This window comes from Hyperolius riggenbachi, chromosome 9 (genome assembly GCF_040937935.1).
Source record: "Hyperolius riggenbachi isolate aHypRig1 chromosome 9, aHypRig1.pri, whole genome shotgun sequence".
Taxonomy (NCBI): domain Eukaryota; kingdom Metazoa; phylum Chordata; class Amphibia; order Anura; family Hyperoliidae; genus Hyperolius; species Hyperolius riggenbachi.
In genome coordinates, this window is record NC_090654.1 from 89,147,058 (window position 1) to 89,173,928 (window position 26,871).

The 26,871-nt window shown below is 45.5% G+C and overlaps 1 protein-coding gene across 3 annotated transcripts in view; it reads left to right on the forward strand.

Annotated features, from left to right (window-relative positions):
* LOC137532547 (histone-lysine N-methyltransferase PRDM9-like) overlaps positions 1 to 25,677 on the forward strand; it is a 222,808-nt gene extending 197,131 nt beyond the window's left edge. For all 3 annotated transcript variants that reach the window (XM_068253168.1, XM_068253169.1, XM_068253170.1), the window contains exons 11-12: positions 154 to 344; positions 24,138 to 25,677. In XM_068253168.1, coding sequence (XP_068109269.1) covers positions 154 to 344; positions 24,138 to 25,462 — 1,516 coding nt within the window. In that variant the 3' untranslated portion in view covers positions 25,463 to 25,677. The remainder of the gene's footprint in view (positions 1 to 153; positions 345 to 24,137) is intronic.
* The last annotated feature ends 1,194 nt before the right edge of the window (positions 25,678 to 26,871 follow it).

The following is a 26,871-nucleotide window of genomic DNA, read 5'->3' on the forward strand; positions in this document are numbered from 1 at the left end:
GTAAGTTTCAATTGCTGTCACTTCCTTATGACCATCAGGGTTCTAGCAACCTGTCAAAAACTGATTTTCTAAACTAATGAAAACATTTTCCTCTAAGCTGGAAGGTAGTAAAACATTTCTATTAATTTTTGTGGTTGGAAATTTTTATTGCAGATACGTAAATTGTGCAAGGTATGAAGAAGAGCAAAATCTCATTGCTTTCCAATACCATCAGAATATCTATTATCGAGCTTGTAGAGATATCCTGTCATACACCGAGCTGCTTGTCTGGTATGGAGAAGATTACGGAATGGAGCTTGGCATTAGGTCGTGTAAGCCATGGAAACAGAAAACAACACCAAAAGGTATGTTATGTGTTTAATACATCATGGAACAAAACTGATCATCAGCTAATTTGATCTGTATATTAAACTTGCCTTTCAGGGAATACAAACCCTGTCCATCTGTTAGCAGCTTTTTAAATGAAACCTAGGCCAGTCATCTGCTATTGTCAGTCTACTGTCATTAAAGCTATATTAAGTGCCTGAGATGGCAAAAGGAAAATACTCACCCAGGGCTTTCTCTAGCCCCATGAGCACCGATGGCGATGTGTCCCTCGTTGTCCTCTCGAGTGCCTCCGTTCAACCGCAATCAACCTCGGTGATCCGGCTCAGTAGTACCAGTCGGGTCTTCTGAGCATGCGCCCCCCTTTCGGTACTCGTGGGGCTGGAGGAAGGGCATTAGTCTTTGTGTGTCTTACCATAGCAGAAGACATTATGGGCCTGATCTAATTTAAGTTTTCTCTTAGGAGATAATTTTTCATTCTCTGTTTAAAATAATTTTTCAGCGCTTCAGAATTTGAAAAAGTACCAAAAAGTAGGTGAAAAGGTACAGTGTCAAGATTATTCTGAGTATTTTCTTGCATGCTGGTAGCTTAAAAGGCATTTTATTTCTAAGCTGTGAAAATAACACCTAGGAGAAAAATTTGAAGAAAAAGTGAATTTGATTGAACCCTATGTGTTATGGTGGTAGAATTTAATACTGCAAGAGTGATGTGAGTCAACGATGGCCTGAACAGTAAAGATGGCGCAAATCTCTGATTTTCAGAGGGAAAATTACGGATTTGACGCAGAGCAGGGTTATAATCCCTAAAGGGCAGAAATCACATTGCATTCCTAAATTGGAGGCCTAAAGTGCTTGAAAACATCTTGCGTGTGTATACATGGATCAGGTAGTGTAAGTAATGTACTGCTTCACACTGACAGACCAAACTCACTGTGTAGCACACCGCAAACAGCTGTTTGCGTAGTGATGGCCGTGCTGGACTGGTGCGCACGATGGCGAGAGTGCAGGCGATGGCGGTTTTCAAGCCCATGTGGCCGGGCTGAGGTAGCTCAGTGACAGAACAACAGTGACTGTCCAGCTGATTGAATTTGGTCTGTCCACAATGAAGCAATGACCTTATTATCTTGGGTGTGCCCCCCAACACACTTATATAGGTCATTACTTCATTGTGATACGCAAGCCCCTTCACCGCGGCAAGGTAACGATCACGTAGGGGAATTGACACATCTACATGCCTTTTATTTTGTTGTTGCAGCCACAGTGCAGCCAGAAAAATTAGACAGCCATGTACACGCACCAGAAAAATTATTATTAGTCTTTTTGCTAGCGGCCGTGTTGGCGAAGAAGGCAGTCAAGCGGCCTGCAGGCAGAGATGCTGTGTGGGGACTGACTTAGTCTTGGGGCAGGCAGCAGTGGCTGGCCCTCCTCTGTGTTGTCGACAAATCTGGTTCTGCTGATGATTGTTCCCACAACTCTTCCTCCTCTTCCTGTTCACGCTCCTCTACAGTTCGATGCACCACTCTATGCACGGCGCACTCCAGGAAGAAAGCATATGGGATCAAGTCGCTAATGGCACCTTCACTGCGACTCACCAGGTTTGTCACCTCCTCAAACGGATGCATGAACCTGCAGGCATTACGCATGAGTGTCCAGTACTTCGCCAGAAAATTCCCAGCTCCCCAGAGCCTGACCTTTTGCCGTAGCTGTACAGATAGTCGTTGATGGCTTTCTCCTGTTGTAGCAGGCGGTCAGACATGAGGAGCATTGAATTCAAGCGAGTCGGGCTATCACAAATCAAGCGCCTTACCAGCAAATTGTTTCTCTGCTGAATATCGGCCAAGCGCACCATGGCCGTGTAGGAATGCCTGAAATGCCCACACACTTTCCTGGACTGCTTCAGGACCTCCTTTAAGCTGGGGTACTTACACACAAATCATTGGATTATGAGATTCAGCGCATGTGCCATGCAGGGTACGTGTCAACTTTCCCAAACTCAAAGCCGACAAGAGATTGCTGCCGTTGTCACACACCTTTTTGCCAATCTCCAGTTGGTGCGGGGTCAGCCACTGATCCACCTGTTTGTTCAGCCAAGAGAGCTGCTCCAGTGTGACTCCAGGCTTTCAAGCAAGACATGTCCAAGATGGTGTGACACTGTCGTACCTGGCATGCAGCATAGGCCCTGGGGAGCTGGGGGTGTGTAGTTGGAGAGGAGATCGCAGCACCAGTAGAGTAGCACTGCCACTAAGCCGAGAAGGAGGACGACGACAGCGAAGAGGATGTAGCAGGAGGAGGAGAAGTAGAGGAGGTGGCAGCAGGCCTGCCTCAAGCTGTGGAGGTGTCACAACTAGGTCCGCTGCACAGCCACGTACTGCTTGCTTGCCAGTGGTCACCAGGTTGACCCAATGTGCTGTATAAGTAATGTACCTGCCCTCACTGTGCTTTGCAGATCAGGCATCCGTGGTCAGATGGACCCTTGACCCACCGCTGTGTGCCAGAGATGACACCACTTGCCTTTCAACTTCACAGTACAGTTTGGGTATTTCCTTTTTAGAAAATAATTGCGCCCTGGTATCTTTCACTGCGGTGTCCCAAACACCACAAAGTCCACCAGCTGGTATGGTAACAGCTGGGGAGCTAACCGTTCCACCAAGTCAGCTGGCAGACGCCGGGCAAGGGGGTGACTGGCAGACATTGGCTTCTTCCGCTCAAAGATTTCCTTAACGGACACCTGGCTTCTGTGGGCAGAGGAGCAGGAACCGCTCAAGGGGAGAGGCGGAGTGGAGGAGGGTGACTGTGAAGGTGCAAGGAATAAAGTGGCTGAAGATGCTGCACCTGAAGGAGGAAGAGGAGGCGGAGAGTGGCTTCGCGTTTGTGTGCTGCTTTTCCTCAGGTGGTTATCCCATTGCTGTTTGTGCTTTCTCATCATGTGCCTTCGTAAGGCAGTTGTCCCTACATGGGTCTTGGTCTTTTCACGACTCAATTTTTGGTGCCAGAGCATACAGATGGCATTGCTTTCAACTGAGGCAGACACACAAAAAAATGTCCACACCGCTGAGACCTGGAATGATGGCACTTTGGTGGTGGCAGCAGCAGCTGACCTTGAATGGCATGTTGGCTGGCTGTCCATAGGTGGCGATACATGCTGCCGGACACTGCCACAAGCTGTTTCTGACGGTGAGCTCCCCCTGCTTCTTTCAGCAACTCATCTACTCCTACTCCTCTCTGGTCGAGGGCCACATGAAATCACGCCACCATGACCTCGAACGGACCTGCCGGGTGGCCTGCTTCTCGCTCTGCCTCTGCCTGTTGCTTTGTCCATATTTGGGGGATGAAGTGAAAGGTATGCACTGACTGGTATAATAATACAACGTGCAGTCACACAGATGCAGTGAAAGGTATACAGTGACTGGCGGTAGTATAATACAATGTGCAGTCACACAGATGCAGTGAAAGGTGTGCATTGACTGGTGGTGGTATAATACAATGTGCAGTCACAGATGCAGTGAAAGCTATACAGTGACTGGTATATAAAACAGTATGTAGTCACACAGATGCCGTGAAATGTATGCACTGACTGCTGGTATAATACAATGGGCAGTCACACAGATGCAGTGAAAGGTATGCACAGACTGCTGGTGTAATACAGTGTGCAGTCACACAGATGCAGTGAAAGGTATACAGTGACTGGTGGTGGTATAATACAATGTGCAGTCACACAGATGCAGTGAAAGTTAGGCACTGACTGGTATATAAAACAGTGTGCAGTCACACAGATGCAGTGAAAGGTATGCAGTGACTGGTGGTGGTATAATACAATGTGCAGTCACACAGATGCAGTAAAAGGTATGCAGTGACTGGTGGCGGTATAATACAATGTGCAGTCACACAGATGCAGTGAAAGGTATACAGTGACTGGTGGTGGTATAATACAATGTGCAATCACACAGATGCAGTGAAAGGTATGCACTGACTGCTGGTATAATACAATTTGCAGTCACAGATGCAGTGAAAGGTATGCAGTGACTGGTGGTGGTAAAATACAATGTGCAGTCACAGAGATGCAGTGAAAGGTATGCAGTGACTGATGGTGGTATAATACTGTAACGATTGTGGAACTTTCTCCGTGATCAGCGCACAACGCGTGCGCTGACACGTCGGAAATCCTCCACAAGCGTATATTTGCAGGCACCCAGCAAAAGGTGCTACGCACCTGTAGAGGGAAATTCCTGTCGGCAGATGGCGCTGGGGAGTGCAGAGGAACCAATCCTCTGTACCTCCACAAGTGCCAGACAGGAATTGTACGAAGCGCAGAACGCAATCGCAAGAGAGGCGATTGCGAATGGGATTGAGCAAAGGGACAGGTTGTATGTGTGTGCGCCAATCCAGTCGCCACCCCGCGACCGCGCACACACAACAGCAGATATGAAATAGGAACGCGATCGCGAGAGGTGCGATCGCCAGACGTGACACAAGGCAGATCAGAATAGAATACGAGGGTAGCAAAGGCACAGCAAATAATACAATAAGGAGATACGGAAAATAACAAACGCTAGCTAACCGCGAACACCGCACTCATTCGCAACAGTGCACGCGGTTATGCGCGGTCTCCACGTGATAAGCACAATAGAGACAAGCACGCCTAACTAACCATCGACAGACAAACATGAAACAGAGGACGCAAGCGCTTGCTTAATGGTTACCTCACCGAGCCTCCAGCAAGCGTAGCAGACAAGACAGACACACGAAAACAGGGACAAGCGAGAGATAGGATCCACAGCACTAGTGAAAAGTGGCTAGCGCGATCCAGGTACAGAGTAGCAGAACAGAAGGATCCCCAGCGCTAGCGAAAAGTAGCTAGCGCGATCCCAGAAGACAGAACAAAAGAGATAGCTGGTAGCAACCGCTGCACCAGCTATACTCCAAGAACAGAGATCAGAACCATTTCCCGTCGACCACCTTTGGGACTGGAAAATGGCAACAGGCAAGACAAGACAGAACAGGCAATACAGATAATACAACCTGACTGGGCTAGAAGGGGAGCCCAAAGCAACCCCCAGGAATTAACTATACTAGATAGCAATGGCTGACACTCCAGCAGTGTCTATCAGGAACAGACCATGGAAAGGAAATGACCAGCAAAGCCTTCTGGGAAACATAAAGCTCTTATAGTGCCAGTCATCAAAGAAGGCAGGTAGGGGATTTGCATAACGAATGTATGCAAATTCCCCAGCAAGAGAATAGACCAGAAACTTGCAATGGAAAGACAGGTCTCTGTTCCAGAGACCTGCAGCCCACAGATTAGAGGAATGGACAAACAGCTGTCTGCCTGTGCAGCCAGCTGAGCGGATCATCACAAATACAATGTGCAGTCACACAGATGCAGGGAAAGGTATGCAGTGACTGTTGGTGGTATAATACGTATAATACAATGTGCAGTCACACAGATGCAGTAAAAGGTATGCACTGACTGCTGGTATAATACAATTTGCAGTCACAGAAGCAGTGAAAGGTATGCAGTGACTGGTATATAAAACAGTGTGCAGTCATACAGATGCAGTAAAAGGTATGCAGCGACTAGTGGTGGTATAATACAATGTGCAGTCACAAAAATGCAGTGAAAGGTATACAGTGACTGGTGGTGGTATAATACAATGTGCAGTCACACAGATGCAGTGAAACGTATGCACTGACTGCTGGTATAATACAATGTGTAGTCACAGATGCAGTGAAAGGTATGCAGTGACTGGTATATAAAACAGTGTGCAGTCACACAGATGCAGTGAAAGGTATGCAGCGACAGGTGGTGGTATAATACAATCTGCAGTCACACAGATGCAGTGAATGGTATGCACTGACTGCTGGTATAATACAATGGGCAGTTACACAGATGCAGTGAAAGGTATACAGAGAGTGGTGGTGGTATAATACAATGTGTAGTCACACAGATGCAGGGAAAGGTACGCACTGACTGGTATATAAAACAGTGTGCAGTCACACGGATGCAGTGGAAGGTATGCAGTGACTGGTGGTGGTATAATACAATGTGCAGTCACATAGTTGCAGTAAAAGGTATGCACAGACTGCTGGTGTAATACAATGTGCATTCACGCAGATGCAGTGAAAGGTATACAGTGACTGGTGGTGGTATAATACAATGTGCAGTCACAGAGATGCAGTGAAAGGTATGCAGTGACTGATGGTGGTATAGTACAATGTGCAGTCACACAGATGCAGGGAAAGGTATGCAGTGACTGTTGGTGGTATAATACAATGTGCAGTCACACAGATGCAGTAAAAGGTATGCACTGACTGCTGGTATAATACAATTTGCAGTCACAGATGCAGTGAAAGGTATGCAGTGACTGGTATATAAAACAGTGTGCAGTCATACAGATGCAGTAAAAGGTATGCAGTGACTGGTGGTGGTATAATACAATGTGCAGTCACAAAAATGCAGTGAAAGGTATACAGTGACTGGTGGTGGTATAATACAATGTGCAGTCACACAGATGCAGTGAAAGGTTTGCACTGACTGCTGGTATAATACAATGTGCAGTCACAGATGCAGTGAAAGTTATGCAGTGACTGGTGGTGGTATAATACAATGTGCAGTCACACAGATGCAGTGAACGTTATGCACTGACTGGGATATAAAACAGTGTGCAGTCACACAGATGCAGTGAAAGGTATGCAGGGACTGGTGGAGGTATAATGCAATGTGCAGTCACACACATGCAGTGAAAGGTATGCAGTAACTGGTGGTGGTATAATACAATATGCAATCACACAGATGCAGTGAACGTTATGCACTGACTGGTATATAAAACAGTGTGCAGTCACACAGATGCAGTGAAAGGTATGCAGTGACTGGTGGTGGTATAATACAATGTGCAGTCACACAGATGTAGTGAAAGGTATGCAGTGACTGGTGATGGTATAATACAATTAGCAGTCACACAGATGCAGTGAAAGGTATGCAGTGACTGATGGTGGTATAATACAATGTGCAGTCACACAGATGCAGTGAAAGGTATGCACTGAATGCTGGTATAATACAATGTGCAGTCACAGATGCAGTGAAAGGTATGCAGGGACTGGTAAATAAAACAGTGTGCCGTCACAGATGCAGTAAAAGGTATGCAGTGACTAATGGTGGTATAATACAATGTGCAGTCACACAGATGCAGTGAGAGGTATGCAGTGACTGGTGGTGGTATAATACAATGTGCAGTCACACAGATGCAGTGAAAGGTATGCAGTGACTGGTGGAGGTATAATGCAATGTGCAGTCACACACATGCAGTGAAAGGTATGCACTGACTGCTGGTATAATACAATGTGCAGTCTCACAGATGCAGTGAAAGGTATGCACTGACTGGTATATAAAACAGCGTGCAGTCACACAGATGCAGTGAAAGGTATGCAGTGACTGGTATACAACTGGTATATAAAACAGCGTGCAGTCACTAAGATGCAGTGAAAGGTATGTAGTGACTGGTGGTGGTATAATACAATGTGCAGTCACACAGATGCAGTGAAAGGTATGCAGTGACTGGTGGTGGAATAATACAATATGCAGTCCCAGATGCAGTGAAAGGTATGCAGTGTTTGCTGGTATAATGCAATGTGCAGTCACACAGATGCAGGGAAAGGTATGCACTGACTGGTATATAAAACAGCGTGCAGTCACACGGATGCAGTGAAAGGTATGCAGTGACTGGTGGTGGTATAATACAATGTGCAGTCACACAGTTGCAGTAAAAGTTATGCATAGACTGCTGGTGTAATACAATGTGCAGTCACACAGATGCAGTGAAAGGTATACAGTGACAGGTGGTGGTATAATACAATGTGCAGTCACGCAGATGCAGTGAAAGGTATGCAGTGACTGGTGGTGGTATAATACAATGTGCAGTCACACAGATGCAGTAAAAGGTATACAGCGACTGGTGGTGGTATAATACAATGTGCAATCACACAGATAAAGTGAAAGCTATGCACTTACTGGTATATACAACAGTGTGCAGTCACACAGATGCAGTGAAAGGTATACAGTGACTGATGGTGGTATAATACAATGTGTAGTCACACAGATGCAGTGAAAGGTATGCACTGACTGCTGGTATAATACAATGTGCTTTCACAGATGCAGTGACTGGCATATGAAACAGTGTGCAGTCACACAGATGCAGTGAAAGGTATGCAGTGACTGGTGGTGGTATAATACAATGTGCAATCACACAGATGCAGTGAAAGGTATGCAGTGACTGGTGGTGGTATAATACAATGTGCAGTCACACAGATGCAGTGAAAGGTATGCAGTGACTGGTGGAGGTATAATACAATGCGCAATCACACATATGCAGTGAAAGGCATGCACTGACTGCTGGTATAATACAATTTGCAGTCTCACAGATGCAGTGAAAGGTATAGAGTGACAGGTGGTGGTATAATACAATATGCAGTCACACAGATGCAGTCAAAGGTATGCAGTGGCTGGTATATAAACAGTGTGCAGTCACACGGATGCAGTGAAAGGTATGCAGTGACTGGTGGTGGCATAATACAATGTGCAGTCACACCGATGCAGTGAAAGGTATGCAGTGACTGCTGGTATAATACAATGTGCAGTCACACAGATGCAGTGATAGGTATGCACTGACTGCTGGTATAATACAATGTGCAGTCACAGATGCAGTGAAAGGTATGCAGTGACTGGTATATAAAATAGTGTGCAGTCACACAGATGCAGTGAAAGGTATGCAGTGACTGGTGGTGGTATAATACAATGTGCAGTCACACAGATGCAGTGAAAGGTATGCAGTGACTGCTGGTATAATACAATGTGCAGTTACAGATGCAGTGAAAGGTATGCAGTGACTGGTATATAAAACAGTGTGCAGTCACACAGATACAGTGAAAGGCATGCAGTGCCTGGTGGTGGTATAATACAATGTGCAGTCTCACAGATGCAGTGAAAGGTACACAGTGATTGGTGGTATAATACAATGTGAAGTCACAGATGCAGTGAAAGGTATGCACTGAATGCTGGTATAATACAATGTGCAGTCACAGATGCAGTGAAAGGTATGCAGGGACTGGTATATAAAACAGTGTGCCGTCACAGATGCAGTAAAAGGTATGCAGTGACTAATGGTGGTATAATACAATGTGCAGTCACACAGATGCAGTGAGAGGTATGCAGTGACTGGTGGTGGTATAATACAATGTGCAGTCACACAGATGCAGTGAAAGGTATGCAGTGACTGGTGGAGGTATAATGCAATGTGCAGTCACACACATGCAGTGAAAGGTATGCACTGACTGCTGGTATAATACAATGTGCAGTCTCACAGATGCAGTGAAAGGTATGCACTGACTGGTATATAAAACAGCGTGCAGTCACACAGATGCAGTGAAAGGTATGCAGTGACTGGTGGTGGTATATTACAATGTGCAGTCACACAGTTGCAGTAAAAGTTATGCATAGACTGCTGGTGTAATACAATGTGCAGTCACACAGATGCAGTGAAAGGTATACAGTGACAGGTGGTGGTATAATACAATGTGCAGTCACGCAGATGCAGTGAAAGGTATGCAGTGACTGGTGGTGGTATAATACAATGTGTAGTCACACAGATGCAGTGACAGGTAGGCAGTGACTAGTGGTGGTATAATACAATGTGCAGTCACACAGATGCAGTAAAAGGTATACAGCGACTGGTGGTGGTATAATACAATGTGCAATCACACAGATAAAGTGAAAGCTATGCACTTACTGGTATATACAACAGTGTGCAGTCACACAGATGCAGTGAAAGGTATACAGTGACTGATGGTGGTATAATACAATGTGTAGTCACACAGATGCAGTGAAAGGTATGCACTGACTGCTGGTATAATACAATGTGCTTTCACAGATGCAGTGACTGGCATATAAAACAGTGTGCAGTCACACAGATGCAGTGAAAGGTATGCAGTGACTGGTGGTGGTATAATACAATGTGCAATCACACAGATGCAGTGAAAGGTATGCAGTGACTGGTGGTGGTATAATACAATGTGCAGTCACACAGATGCAGTGAAAGGTATGCAGTGACTGGTGGAGGTATAATACAATGCGCAATCACACATATGCAGTGAAAGGCATGCACTGACTGCTGGTATAATACAATTTGCAGTCTCACAGATGCAGTGAAAGGTATAGAGTGACAGGTGGTGGTATAATACAATATGCAGTCACACAGATGCAGTCAAAGGTATGCAGTGGCTGGTATATAAACAGTGTGCAGTCACACGGATGCAGTGAAAGGTATGCAGTGACTGGTGGTGGCATAATACAATGTGCAGTCACACCGATGCAGTGAAAGGTATGCAGTGACTGCTGGTATAATACAATGTGCAGTCACACAGATGCAGTGATAGGTATGCACTGACTGCTGGTATAATACAATGTGCAGTCACAGATGCAGTGAAAGGTATGCAGTGACTGGTATATAAAATAGTGTGCAGTTACACAGATGCAGTGAAAGGTATGCAGTGACTGGTGGTGGTATAATACAATGTGCAGTCACACAGATGCAGTGAAAGGTATGCAGTGACTGCTGGTATAATACAATGTGCAGTTACAGATGCAGTGAAAGGTATGCAGTGACTGGTATATAAAACAGTGTGCAGTCACACAGATACAGTGAAAGGCATGCAGTGCCTGGTGGTGGTATAATACAATGTGCAGTCTCACAGATGCAGTGAAAGGTACACAGTGATTGGTGGTATAATACAATGTGAAGTCACAGATGCAGTGAAAGGTATGCAGTGACTGGTGGTGGTAAAATACAATGCGCAGTCACACAGATGCAGTGAAAGGTATGCAGTGACTGGTATATAAAACCGTGTGCAGTCACACAGATGCAGTGAAAGGTATGCAGTGACTGGTGGTGGTATAATACAATGTGCAGTCACACAGATGCAGTGAAAGGTATGCAGTGACTGCTGGTATAATACAATGTGCAGTTACAGATGCAGTGAAAAGTATGCAGTGACTGGTATATAAAACAGTGTGCAGTCACACAGATACAGTGAAAGGCATGCAGTGCCTGGTGGTGGTATAATACAATGTGCAGTCTCACAGATGCAGTGAAAGGTACACAGTGATTGGTGGTATAATACAATGTGCAGTCACAGATGCAGTGAAAGATATGCAGTGACTGGTGGTGGTAAAATACAATGCGCAGTCACACAGATGCAGTGAAAGGTATGCAGTGACTGGTATATAAAACCGTGTGCAGTCACACAGATGCAGTGACAGGTATGCAGTGACTGGTGGTGGTATAATACAATGTGCAGTCACACAGATGCAGTAAAAGGTATACAGTGACTGGTGGTGGTATAATACAATGTGCAATCACACAGATAAAGTGAAAGCTATGCACTTACTGGTATATACAACAGTGTGCAGTCACACAGATGCAGTGAAAGGTATACAGTGACTGATGGTGGTATAATACAATGTGTAGTCACACAGATGCAGTGAAAGGTATGCACTGACTGCTGGTATAATACAATGTGCTTTCACAGATGCAGTGAAAGGTATGCAGTGACTGGCATATAAAACAGTGTGCAGTCACACAGATGCAGTGAAAGGTATGCAGTGACTGGTGGTGGTATAATACAATGTGCAATCACACAGATGCAGTGAAAGGTATGCAGTGACTGGTGGTGGTATAATACAATGTGCAGTCACACAGATGCAGTGAAAGGTATGCAGTGACTGGTGGAGGTATAATACAATGCGCAGTCACACATATGCAGTGAAAGGCATGCACTGACTGCTGGTATAATACAATTTGCAGTCTCACAGATGCAGTGAAAGGAATAGAGTGACAGGTGGTGATATAATACAATATGCAGTCACACAGATGCAGTCAAAGGTATGCAGTGGCTGGTATATAAACAGTGTGCAGTCACACGGATGCAGTGAAAGGTATGCAGTGACTGGTGGTGGCATAATACAATGTGCAGTCACACAGATGCAGTGAAAGGTATGCAGTGACTGCTGGTATAATACAATGTGCAGTCACACAGATGCAGTGATAGGTATGCACTGACTGCTGGTATAATACAATGTGCAGTCACAGATGCAGTGAAAGGTATGCAGTGACTGGTATATAAAATAGTGTGCAGTCACACAGATGCAGTGAAAGGCATGCAGTGACTGGTGGTGGTATAATACAATGTGCAGTCACACAGATGCAGTGAAAGGTATGCAGTGACTGCTGGTATAATACAATGTGCAGTTACAGATGCAGTGAAAGGTATGCAGTGACTGGTATATAAAACAGTGTGCAGTCACACAGATACAGTGAAAGGCATGCAGTGCCTGGTGGTGGTATAATACAATGTGCAGTCTCACAGATGCAGTGAAAGGTACACAGTGATTGGTGGTATAATACAATGTGCAGTCACAGATGCAGTGAAAGGTATGCAGTGACTGGTGGTGGTAAAATACAATGCGCAGTCACACAGATGCAGTGAAAGGTATGCAGTGACTGGTATATAAAACCGTGTGCAGTCACACAGATGCAGTGAAAGGTATGCAGTGACTGGTGGTGGTATAATACAATGTGCAGTCACACAGATGCAGTGAAAGGTATACAGTGACTTCTGGTATAATACAATGTGCAGTTACAGATGCAGTGAAAAGTATGCAGTGACTGGTATATAAAACAGTGTGCAGTCACACAGATACAGTGAAAGGCATGCAGTGCCTGGTGGTGGTATAATACAATGTGCAGTCTCACAGATGCAGTGAAAGGTACACAGTGACTGGTGGTATAATACAATAGTTACATAGTTACATAGTTATTTTGGTTGAAAAAAGACATACGTCCATCGAGTTCAACCAGTATAAAGTACAACACCAGCCTGCTCCCTCACATATCCCTGTTGATCCAGAGGAAGGCGAAAAAACCCTTACAAGGCATGGTCCAATTAGCCCCTAAAGGGAAAAATTCCTTCCTGACTCCAGATGGCAATCAGATAAAATCCCTGGATCAACATCATTAGGCATTACCTAGCAATTGTAGCCATGGATGTCTTTCAACGCAAGGAAAACATCTAAGCCCCCTTTAAATGCAGGTATAGAGTTTGCCATAACGACTTCCTGTGGCAATGCATTCCACATCTTAATCACTCTAACTGTAAAGAACCCTTTCCTAAATAAATGGCTAAAATGTTTTTCCTCCATGCGCAGATCATGTCCTCTAGTCCTTTGAGAAGGCCTAGGGACAAAAAGCTCATCCGCCAAGGTATTATATTGCCCTCTGATGTATTTATACATGTTAATTAGATCCCCTCTAAGGCGTCTTTTCTCTAGACTAAATAAACCCAGTTTATCTAACCTTTCTCGATAAGTGAGACCTTCCATCCCACGCATCAATTTTGTTGCTCGTCTCTGCACCTGCTCTAAAACTGCAATATCTTTTTTGTAATGTGGTGCCCAGAACTGAATTCCATATTCCAGATGTGGCCTTACTAGAGAGTTAAACAGGGGCAATATTATGCTAGCATCTCGAGTTTTTATTTCCCTTTTAATGCATCCCAAAATTTTGTTAGCTTTAGCTGCAGCTGCTTGGCATTGAGTACGATTATTTAACTTGTTGTCAATGAGTACTCCTAAGTCCTTCTCCAAGTTTGATGTCCCCAACTGTATCCCATTTATTTTGTATGGTGCTAGACCATTAGTACGTCCAAAATGCATGACCTTACATTTGTCAACATTGAATTTCATCTGCCATGTATGTGCCCATATAGCCATCCTATCCAGATCCTGTTGCAATATGACACTATCTTCCTGAGAGTTGATGATTCTGCACAATTTTGTATCATCTGCAAAAATAGCAACATTGCTCACTACTGCATCTACTAGGTCATTAATAAATAAATTGAAGAGCACTGGACCCAGAACAGACCCCTGTGGGACCCCACTGCTAACAGTCTCCCATTTTGAGTACGATCCATTGACCACAACTCTTTGTTTTCTGTCCATTAGCCAGTTCCCTATCCATGAACACAGACTCTTCCCCAGTCCTTGCATCCTCAACTTTTGCACCAGACTTTTGTGGGGAACAGTGTCGAAGGCCTTTGCAAAGTCCAAGTATATCACATCTACAGCATTCCCAATATCCATATTAGCATTCACTACCTCATAAAAGCTGAGCATGTTAGTCAAACAGGACCTGTCTTTAGTAAACCCATGTTGATGCTGAGAAATAAGATTCATTAATAAGAGGCGGCCTGTAGCATACCCCAATAAGCAATTGGCAACTTTTATTTCCACCATGAATATTTACCCAAACGGACTCCACATCTTCGCAATCTTCCTCCATCTCATCGTTGAGGACAGCTGTAAGAGAATTCTTAACAAAGAGACAAACCCCTCCACCTTTTTTCCCTGTTCTATCCCTCCTAAACACATTGTATCCTTTTAAATTAGCTATCCAGTCATGGCTTTCATCCATCCATGTCTCGGTTATTCCCACAATGTCATAGCCTTTGTCATTCAGAATGAACTCTAGTTCGTCTATTTTATTTGCAAGGCTCCGAGCATTGGTTACCATGCACTTTATATTTTTACCACCACATTTACCAATTTTGTTTACATGAAATGGGCTACTTGAATTTTTACCAACCTCCTTAATCTTTACACTGTCCCCACCCCCCTCTCCACCCTCCATAATGATAGGTTCCCACTGTCTTTTTACCTCATCTTGTCTACGTATTGAGACTTTATCCTCCCGCCTCCCCCCAGATCCTAGTTTAAAATCTCCTCCAACCGTTTAGCCATCTTCTCCCCCAATGCAGCTGCACCCTCCCCATTAAGGTGCAGCCCATCCCTGCTGTAGAACCTGTAGCCGACTGCAAAGTCTTCCCAGTTCTCCAGGAACCCAAACCCTTCCTTCCTACACCAATTTCTCAGCCACTTATTTAACTCCCTAAGCTCCCTCTGTCTCTCAGATGTAGCACGTGGCACTGGCAGTATTTCAGAAAACACCACCTTGGAGGTCCTTGCTTTAAGTTTATCTCCAAGTACCTGAAAATCATTTTTGAGGACCTTCCATCTCCCACTAACTTTGTCATTGGTGCCAATGTGTACCATGACAGCCGGGTCTTCCACAGCCCCACCCAGTAATCTGTGCAGATTACAGATGCAGTCACAGACAAAGGGTATTCAGTGACTGGTGGTGGTATAATACAATATGCAGTCACACAGATGCAGTGAAAGGTATGCACTGACTGCTGGTATAATACAATGTGCAGTCACACAGATGCAGTGAAAGGTATGCACTGACTGCTGGTATAATACAATGTGCAGTCACAGATGCAGGGAAAGGTATGCACTGACTGGTATATAAAACAGCGGGCAGTCACACGGATGCAGTGAAAGGTATGCAGTGACTAGTGGTGGTATAATGCAATGTGCAGTCACATAGATGCAGTGAAAGGTATGCACTGCCTGATGGTGGTATAATACAATGGTAAATATAAAACAAGAGGATTGGCTCTTGGGTGAATGAGAAAATAGAAAAGATGCTTTATTAAACAATTACATTATATAGATAGACATAAAACAAATATCACATAAAAATAAAAACAATAAGACCCCCTTCGATGAGATGTCTGGGATCAAATGTTCAGCAATTCTCTAGGCAGCAATAGATGTAAGTAATGAGGCTGCAGTCCTCATACTTATAAAAAGAGAGTCTTATACTGGAAGAAACAGGACCATAGGGCCCGTAACTGTAGTCCACTCTGAAATAGCAGGATCAGTACAAAACCACTAAGGCACAGTCTGATAGAAGCTGGATTTGAAAAGACTTGCAGTAGACACCAGGACTCAGATCCATATAAATGATGCAAAGTTAAAGAGGAACTCCAGCCTAAACAAGCATACTGTCATTAAGTTACATTAGTTATGTTAATTAAAATAGATAGGTAATATAATCGTTCACCCACACTGTTTTAAAAGAACAGGCAAATGTTTGATTTCATGATGGCAGCCATCTTTTTGGTTGAAAGGAGGTGACAGGGAGCTTGAGACACTGTCCTGTGTCCTGAGCACCTCTCCCAGTTGCTAGGCAACGTGAATAACAACATAGGAAATCCCATCATGCCCTGCACAACATCAGGGGGAAAAAGCCCAGGCGTTTTTTCTTTGATGGGTGGAGCTTAGCTAAAAATGCAGCTAAAATGATGCTTTGGTAAGAAAAACAAAGTTCTAATGCTGTGAAACTGTTAAAGAAACATCAAGCCTTTTCAGTTCGGCTGAGTAGATTTTTAGTCCAGAGGTTCACTTTAAAGCCACACAGATGTTTGTCATTATAGGCATCCAGTATCTTTGTCATATATGCATTGGGAGCAAATGGCAGCATGCAATGTAGTCCAGAGGCATATGAAGCAGGTGCAGATGGCTTGTATATATATATATATATATATATATATATATATATATATATATATGTAGCAAGCTTAGGCCAAAGTCTCAATACTGGCTAAAGCAATAGAAGCAAGCCAAGGCAGCAGCTCACATAGAGGTGGCAATAGATCGGTTAGGAGCCGGCTCATGCATCATGTCATGCAGAGAGATAGACATGTCCCCCAATCACAGGGCAAAAATACAGCACAAAGGTTGTAGCATAGGTGGCTGACAAACACAGTCTGACTGGATGCAGGTGCATGAGTGATGTATAGTTACCGATCCATATGTCTCATAGCCAAATACGAAATTCCAGTATTGCTCCAGATGATTGAGATCGGCTGCTAGGGGAAGGCTGATAGCTGCCTGGAGAGCCTGACATGTTTCGCCGCATCTCGCTGCCTTTTCAAAGGCAGGCAGCAAAGAAAATGAATGAAGTGCATGCCTTTATGGCGTATTTGATCCCCACCACGTCCTCCAGGGCCACGCCGCCATCCGCCCACGTCAATGTACACGCCCGCCAAAGCACAGTGCAAGAGTGTGGGCGGCGGCCCGCTGGAGCGCAAATGCGCTCCACATAAGCTAAACAGGACACCACGCTGGTGTCCATGAGAGGCAGGTTTGCGAGGCGGCGCCCAACTACAGCCAGAGGGTGGAAGGGGGCGGAGCCACACCAGACGCTATGTATACAGGAAGATCTATGCCCATACACCATAACAAAGGTGCATGGACGTACCACAGCACATATATTAGAATACATAATATAAATCAAAATTATTATATATAGCCTACAAAGAAAATGAAAAACTAAAAATCTGAACACAAGAATATATGTATATATAAACATAAGCCACATAGTAGATGACGCAAATACATGGCCCAAAGCCAGAATACATCCCCACAGTTACAACGGGACCAGAAGGTCACCCTGCAACTGCAGATGCACAGAATAAGGACCAATATGTGTGCCACTCCTATTGGGAACAGCAAATAGTGAAACCTAGATGGGGTAACAACCAAAAATAAGTGAAAACTGGGTCAATAATATTAAACCCCAGTTAACCATAAAGCCTACAAATATTGCAGCAGGAAAGAAGAGAGTAATGCAGCAGGAGGAAAGGGCAAGGGAGGGGAGTAGACCCCTGCCGAACCCAGAATGTAGGCGACCCGCAAACAGGGGAAGCCAGAACAATAAAAAGGAGCAACTAAGCAACCATTCAGCTAGCCTGGTAGAAATACCCGATAATTGATGCTATCATTTAGTCCCTTTGGTTCCGTTGCTTTCAAATCAAAAATCCATCTGGATTCTAATTGTAGCATCTGTGCTTTGGCGGGCGTGTACATTGATGTTGGCGGATGGGTGCGTGGCTCTGGCGGACTTGGTGGGGATCAAATACGCCATTACGGCGTGCACTTCATACATTTTGATACATTTTGTTGCTGCCTGCCTTTGAAAAGGCAGCGAGATGCGGCGAAACATGTCAGGCTCTCCAGGCAGCTATCGGCCTTCCCCTAGCAGCCGATCTCAATCATCTGGAGCAATACTGGAATTATATATATATATATATATATATATATACAAGCCATCTGCACCTGCTTCATATGCCTCTGGACTACATTGCATGCTGCCATTTGCTCCCAATGCATATATGACAAAGATACTGGATGCCAATATTGCCAAACATCTTTGTGGCTTTAACTTTGCATCATTTATATCGATCTGAGTCCTGGTGTCTATTGCAAGTCTTTTGAAATCCAGCTTCTATCAGACTGTGCCTTAGTGGTTTTGTACCGATCCTGCTATTTTGGAGTGGACTACAGTTACGGGCCCTATGGTCCTGTTTTTTCCAGTATTAGACTCTCTTTTTATAAGTATGAGGACTACAGCCTCATTACTTACATCTATTGCTGCCTAGGGAATTGCTGAACATTTGATCCCAGACATCTCATTGAAGGGGGTCTTATTGTTTTTATTTTTATGTGATATGTGTTTTATGTCTATCTATATAATGTAATTGTTTAATAAAGCATCTTTTCTATTTTCTCATTCACCCAAGAGCCAATCCTCTTGTTTTATATTTACCTTCATATATTGTTGGCATGATGCATGAGAAAGTTATGTTCAATAGTTCAAATCTAAAATTATAGGACTATTTTTTCTCCCATTTGACCTCTACCCCACATCTTTGAGCTGTTGTTTGACTGGTATAATACAATGTGCTGTCACACAGATGCAGTGAAAGGTACGCAATGACTGGTGGTGGTATAATACAATGTGCAGTCACACAGATGCAGTGAAAGGTATGCACTGACTGGTGGTGTTATAATACAATGTGCAGTCACAGATGCAGTGAAAGGTATGCAGTAACTGGTGGTGGTATAATATAATGTGCAGTCACACAGATGCAGTGAAAGGTATGCACTGACTGATGGTGGTATAATACAATGTGCAGTCACACAGATGCAGTGAAAGGTATGCACTGACTGGTATTATAATACATTGTAATACATATAATACGGTGCAAACCGTTCGGGCCATCTCTACTGTGTAGTTAGCCGGCGGACAGTTCCTTTTCGCCGTTCCCATTTAACCCCCTTTTTTTTTTTAAATTGTGTTTGCATTTTACATTGAAGTCAATGGCCGCCAAATTTTGCAGTTAATAGCAAAGCCCCCTTACGTGCTAGACTCCAAAGACCAAATTTGCAGCATATAGAAGGACAGTGGGTACAAGAGGAAAAAACATTTTCAAACAGAGAAGAAGGTGGCTTTGTGGAGATGGAAGAACAACCCGAGCAGGTGTCCCAGGTTGCTTGTCATCACCTTTCGTGGTTCCTTGGTATTGTATATAGCTGGGGGGAGGAGACCTTCAATGACATCAGTGAGAACAAGGAACGAGAGATAGCTACCTTGGCATCCAACCTTGTGCAAATGGGGTATTTCGTGCTGCCCTGCCTGTTGAAGGACCCCAGTATAAAAAGGCTAAAGGAGAATGACCTGTACTGGGTGGCAAAGCTACTAGACCCTCAGTATAAGCACAAAGTGGTGGAAATGTTACTAAATTACCAGAAGTCGGAAAGGATGTAGCATTTCCAAGACAGCCTGCAAAGTATGCTGTACATAGCATTTAAGGGTGATGTCACAGCAGGACAGGAATTTAACAGAAGAAGAGTTGCCAGTAATCCTCCTCCTCCCACGGCCAGGCTGGCAAGGACAGGATGCTGTACCGATGTGTTGGTGACGTCAGACATGCAGAGTTTCTTTATTCCAACGCATCCCCACAGCCCTTCGGGATCCACCCTCAGTACATGCCTAAAACGACAGGTAGCGGACCACCTGGCGTTAACTGCAGATATTGACACTTTGGGGAGCGATGAACCCCTGCAGGGCCGGTTCTAGACGCAAACTTGTGAGAATGTGCCCCCCCCCCTTTCCCCCTGTATAGGTAGTATAGTTGCCCTAGTGTAGGTAGCTAGTATAGTTGCCTCAGTAAAGGTAGCTAGTATAGTTGCTCCCAGTATTGGTTAGTTAGTATACTTTTCCCCAGTATGGGTAATATAGTTGCCCCAGTATAGGTAGCTAGTATAGTTGCCCCCAGTATAAAGGTTAGCTAGGTAGGAGGCCAGCCTACTCCCCCTTCCCTCCCTCCAGCCTACTCCCCCTTCCCTCCCTCCCTGTGGCCACCGCTTCTACTACCTTCTGAGCCGGCTACCACGTCCTATGATAGCCCCGGGCCCAATTGCCTCTGTAATGTTGGATATAATACAGCAGCCATTTTGTATAACTTGTATCCATTGGAAGCCATGCTTCATTTTCTGTCTGCTGTGTACTATGTCATAAGTGTATGTCTGTTAGAAGCTAATCTGGCAGCTGGCTTTGGGATATAATTGTCTGCATCTTCCTGTGAATCCAATTTGCATTGACCAGCTAAATTGAATAGACACCTGGACATTGTACTAGCCTCCAGTAAGGAAGCAGTTAATTAAATAATGACCTAACATTTGTCCTGAATTTCCTGATGCCCTTTTCAATGGTCTGCATTGCTTTGAACTCTGTATACATGTAAACAGACCTGTTCCGAATATACAATAGGTCTTGAGTCCAGGAACAGGAAACCGTTGGAATTTGCATATCACAGCAAGCAAAGAGTTGACAAAGGTCCCTCATCACAGAGAGTGATGTCACAATCTGGGGAAATTAGATTATTTTGGATATGAACATTGATTGGCCTTGGGCCACCCGTCTTCCTATAAAAAATCAGCTTGGGAGACTAGAACTCGTACTTCTCAGGAGCTAGCAACACGCTAGAGGTGCCCCGGCTACTGGTCGGAACTGTGTGTGCAAACAACGCTCTGTTCTGTATGCTGGTAACGTTTAACTCCGGTTTTTATTTTTGCAAACTGTCTTGTTGTGTTTCATTGTATTTTTACTTTGTTTTTTTTTGTAAATCTTTTGTATATATTTCTTTCTGCCCTGTTCCACTTTTTTTTGGAATATTAAATCTTTATTTAATAAGCCTGACTTCTGATGTACTAGCAGAGCTCGCATGTCCTAGAGAGAGACTGCAGTGTAAGCGTGTTACAAGTTCAGTGCCTGATTGTACTGCTTGGATTGTGCCTTGCTACCGGGTAATTGCATTGTGTGTATGGCGTTCCCATATTTTGGCCTAAACGCGCAGCTGACCCAAATACAAAAACACTGGACTGAGTGCAGGCCACTCGACAGCAGAGTAGGAATTGTTGAAGTGTCTAGCAGGTGCTAGTGGTGGCAGAGTGAAGTGTTATTTAGGGGTGATAGCCTTGTGTTAGCTTGAATAAGGCTGCTTCCCCTCTCGATCTTGCCAAACCCCAGTCAGGAACCGTCTCTGCAGGCTTGACGTGGGCCGGTTCCTGACAGCCTCCATCACAGAGGTGAGTCAGAGCAGCGCAACCTGGTTTCTGTGTGCAGAGGAAGGAAGCAGGACAGCGGTTCCCCTGGCGATTAACAGGAAGTGTCCTGTCAGAAACGACCTTCAGCACAGCAAAAGAGATTGTCACTGACAAGAGAAGTCACCTAGGTCACCAAAGTGTTGACTACCCAGGGCCGGCCCGCCCATGAGGCGGGGTGAGGCGGGTTCCTCAGGTGGCAGGAAGTGGAGGGGCGGCACCAGGCATAAAGAGGAAGTGACTGCGCCTGGTTCTTGCCGCCTTCTAGTCTGACTGGAGAGGATAGCGTGTGCTCGTTTACCGCTGCCCGGCTGCTTCCTCAATTTGCCTGCAGGCTGCAGTGCAGACTCTGAGTGAAGTCCTGGCTGCTTCTGGCTGTGACGCCTCCGTGCCTGCACACACCGTGAGTGACCCGGCCGCCTGCCGCCCGGACTATGTTCTGGCTGAGACCCGCCCCCAACTAGGCTGTGCACCGCACGCCAGTTCTGCTGCCACGTGCCACCCACCGTGATGCCGCCGGCCTCCGAGTCCGACGACTCCGAACTCTGCGGCCTCCTCTCCAAAAGCGGCCTGCTAGATGATGATGGCGGTGGCTGCCACCCGCCGCCCGCCCTGTTGTCCCTGATTGTGTCAGTCACGGTAACTGAGCGCCGCCGTGACCGTGACGACGATGATGACGAGCCTGCCGACGCTGTTCACCGGCCTTGCCAGCCAGCGTGAGATGGAGCATGCCCGCCGCAGCCGTCTGTCCCCTGCCTGCCAGTGCAGGATGGATCATGCTGGATGCCCGACGCCTGCCCTCCGCCATCGCCGCCGCCGCCAGACCCCATCCCTGGTGAGTCACTTTGCTGCCTGCCTCAGTCCTCTCAGGCTTTCTTTCACGGTTGGTCGGCCATGGAGTCCCTTTTTTTTATTTTTTTTCACTGCTATGTGATGATGATTGATGATGATGATGTCTGTACTGGCTGCCTGCCTGCAGTGCTATAATAAAAGGGGTCGGGTCGGAGACATACAGGCTTCACCAACTGCATGGTCTGCACTGCACCATACTTACAACCTGCGCTGGCTAGGCTAGCTATATTGCCAGTGGGGGGGGTGTAATCGGCTGGGTGGGGGGGGGCATGGGGGGCGCCTTCACGATCTTTGCCTCAGGCAGCAGAAAGTCCAGGACCGGCCCTGTGACTACCTGACCTTTATTAAGATGAATGAGGCACTTGTGTTGCCAGAAACTGTCCCTGTAGGTTTTAAAATTCGCCTTCCCATTAAAGTCTATGGCAGCTCGGCTGTTCGCGAACGGTTGCGGCAAGTTCAGGTTCACATTAGAAAGCCAAAAATTTGATGTTCGTGCGATCTCTAATACACAGATCCAAGGCGCTTGTAAACCAGTATAGTTATCATTAATCCTTTAGTATGCAGGCAATTGACTGGTCTAATCAATTTTATTTTCATTATTTATTTATTTGTATTTATTATTTCTATTTGTATAAGTTTTGGTTTGTGTGATTTTTTTAAAAAAAATTATTGTATTATATTTAAGCACTAGTTGACCTAAGCCTGTTTAAAAATGGGCTCTAGGTCTCTTCACACCGCCAGTCAGTGCGCTCGCGCGCACACGCCCCCCCCCCCCCCCCCCCCGCCGTGTGCACACGCCCACCCGCTCTGCCGGCCGGCCCGCCCTGTGTACTGTCCCAATGGCTGTCAGTGCTTGACATGCGCAGGTTATGGTAGGTTATGATATACTAGTTGCCCTAAGCCCGTTTAAAAACAGGCTCTAGGTCTCACGCCTTCCCCTGTCCCAACGGCTGTCCGTGGGGCACATGCCCAGTAACGCACACCCACGGACACAGGGACGCAGAGACACGGGAGGGGAATTATTACATAGGATAGTAGTGGAGAGCGCAGATGGAATATTTAATTGATTGTGACTGTTTTTCTCTGGAGTACCTGATCCTGCTGACCCATCTACTCTTTTGGGACATTACTGTGGTTTTTATTATATATCGTTTAGTGTTTCACTGTAGTAAACACTACTTTTTAGTGAAAAAGTATTTCACTGACACTTCACTGCTGTTTTCTGCACATTTATGTCATTGATTACCTGCACCGAAAGCAGATTCTCTTCATCTCATAAGCCTGGTACACACCATGCAGACAGATGGGTCGATAGATAGTTTCTGACAGATCCGATCTGATTTTAGATAGTTTTTTCTGATCACTTCTGTGCAGATCAGAAAAACGATCGGACCTGTTGGAAATTATCTATTCAACCCATCTATCTGACGGGAAATTGCATGGTGTGTACCAGGCCTTAGATATCTGTCAAATCAATCTGTCAGAGTGTGGTCAATATTACAATCCTCTTGAGAGGAGTCAGCAAATGATACCAGAGTGTAAGTCTCTCTTTTTATTTCTGCAGTACAAATAAACTGGAGTCACAGCCACCCCTGTCAGCGGTACGGAGAAGCCGTTATGGATGCCAATAGGATCAGCAAGCACCGGCAGCCACACCACCCCCTGCCTGCAGGACAGCCAGGAGAAGAGCAGCCGTCCTCACAGAACCTGTCTGTCCTCCAGGACGGTTCAGCAAACCACGCAGGGGCCGGCAGAGATAGACGCAGCCCAAGTTCCTCTATGGCAAGGGAGCCAGCGGGCAAACTTGCTCAGACTCGCTCCAGAGACGACAAGCCCCGTCCAGCACCAGCCACAGAGCGGCCCCATGTGTGTGAGCAGTGTGGGAAGGTCTTCACATGCTCAGCAAAACTTAACCAACATTGCAGGATCCACACAGGAGAGAAGCCCTATGTGTGTGAGGAATGTGGAAAGCGATATACATGCTCAGCAAACCTAAACAGACATTGCAGGCTCCACACAGGAGAAAAGCCCTATGTGTGTGAGCAGTGTGGGAAGGTCTTCACATGCTCAGAAAACCTAAACAGACATTGCAGGCTCCACACAGGAGAGAAGCCCTATGTGTGTGAGGAATATGGGAAGCGATATACATGCTCAGCAAACCTAAACAGACATTGCAGGCTCCACACAGGAGAGAAGCCCTATGTGTGTGAGCAGTGTGGGAAGGGATATACATGCTCAGGAGACCTAACAAGACATTGCAGGGTCCACACAGGAGAGAAGCCCTATGTGTGTGAGGAATGTGGGAAGCGATATACATGCTCAGCAAACCTAAACAGACATTGCAGGCTCCACACAGGAGAGAAGCCCTATGTGTGTGAGCAGTGTGGGAAGGGATATACATGCTCAGGAGACCTAACAAGACATTGCAGGGTCCACACAGGAGAGAAGCCCTATGTGTGTGAGGAGTGTGGCAAGGGATATGTTAGGTCATGGGACCTAAAGAAACACTGCAGGATCCACACAGGAGAGAAGCCATATGTGTGTGAGCAGTGTGGGAAGGGCTTCACACGCTCAGAAACCCTAACAATACATTGCAGGGTCCACACAGGAGAGAAGCCCTATGTGTGTGAGCAGTGTGGGAAGGGATATACATGCTCAGGAGAGCTAACAAGACATTGCAGGTTCCACACAGGGCAGAAGCCCTATGTGTGTGAGGACTGTGGGAAGGGATATACATGCTCAGGAGACCTAACAAGACATTGCAGGCTCCACACAGGAGAGAAGCCCTATGTGTGTGAGCAGTGTGGGAAGGGATATACTCGCTCAGGACAATTAAAGGTGCACTACAGGGTCCACACAGGAGAAAAGCCCTATGTGTGTGACAAGTAAGGGAGGGGCTCTGGAAAGCTACAGACACACTACAGGGTACACACAGGGTAAAGATGCCGTGTTAGGGATGATCAATGAGATGCTAATGATTCAGAGTTGATGCAAAAGGTATGCTACTTCTATGCAAAATAAATGCAACTTTGAAAACAGACCAATCGGGCAGTAGCTGCTGCATCTGATCTGATATTTCCAGGCTGCATACAGCAGGATGTGAAAGTTTGGGCAACCTTGTTAATCATCATGATTTTCCTGTATAAATCGTTGGTTGTTAGGATAAAAAATGTCAGTTAAATATATCATATAGGAGACACACACAGTGATATTTGAGAAGTGAAATAAAGTTTATTGGATTTACAGAAAGTGCGCAGTAATTGTTTAACCACTTCAGGACCACAGTGCTAAAGACCAGGCTATTTTTTATTAAATTGGCCACTGCAGCTTTAAGGCCAATATTTAAATAAATATTTGTATCTTTTTTTATTATTACTTTTTACTATTTTATTTATTATTTTCTTTTATGCCCTAGGGGGACAGCCGTGTCCTACCGCTGTCCCCAGTACAGCGCTGCTGCTGATCGCAGTGCTGTAGATGGTAATTAGATGGCGGTTTCGCCGTCTCACAGTCTCCCGAGCGTCGATCGCCGCTTGGAGACTGAAGGCGTGGCGGAGCTCCGCCCTTAAGCAGGAGATGCGTGTGCAACCTGCGCGAGATCTCCTGCAAACTGCAGCCCCAGGGCTTAATGCCAATTGTCGTTAGGCGGTGCTGGGCATGCCGCTGCGGCTACGCCCATTGGCGTAGTGCGGTCACCAGGTTGTTAAACAAAATTAGGCAGGTACATAAATTTGGGCACCACAAAAAATAAATGAAATCAGTATTTATTTTTTTGCAGAAATTACAGCCTCTAAACGCTTCCTGTAGATTCCAATGAGAGTCTGGATTCTGGTTGAAGGTATTTTGGACCATTCCTCTTCACAAAACATCACTAGTTCATTTAGGTTTGATGGCTTCCAAGCATGGACAGCTCTCTTTAACTTACACCACAGATTTTCAGTTATATTCAGGTCTGGGGACTGAGATGGACATTCCAGAATGTTGTACTTGTTCCTCTGCATGAATGCCTTAGTGGATTTTGAGCAGTGTTTAGGGTCGTTGTCTTGTTGAAAGATCCAGCCCCAGCACAGCTTCAGCTTTGCCACTGATTCCTGGACATTGGTCTCCAGAATCTGCTGATACTGAATGGAATCCATATGTCCCTCAACTTTGACAAGATTCCCAGTCCCTGCACTGGCCGCACAGCCCCACAGCATGATGGAACCAGCACCATATTTTACTGTAGTTAGAAGGTGTTTTTCGTGGAATGCTGTGTTCTTTTTCCTCCATGCATAACGCCACTTGTTATGGCCAAATAA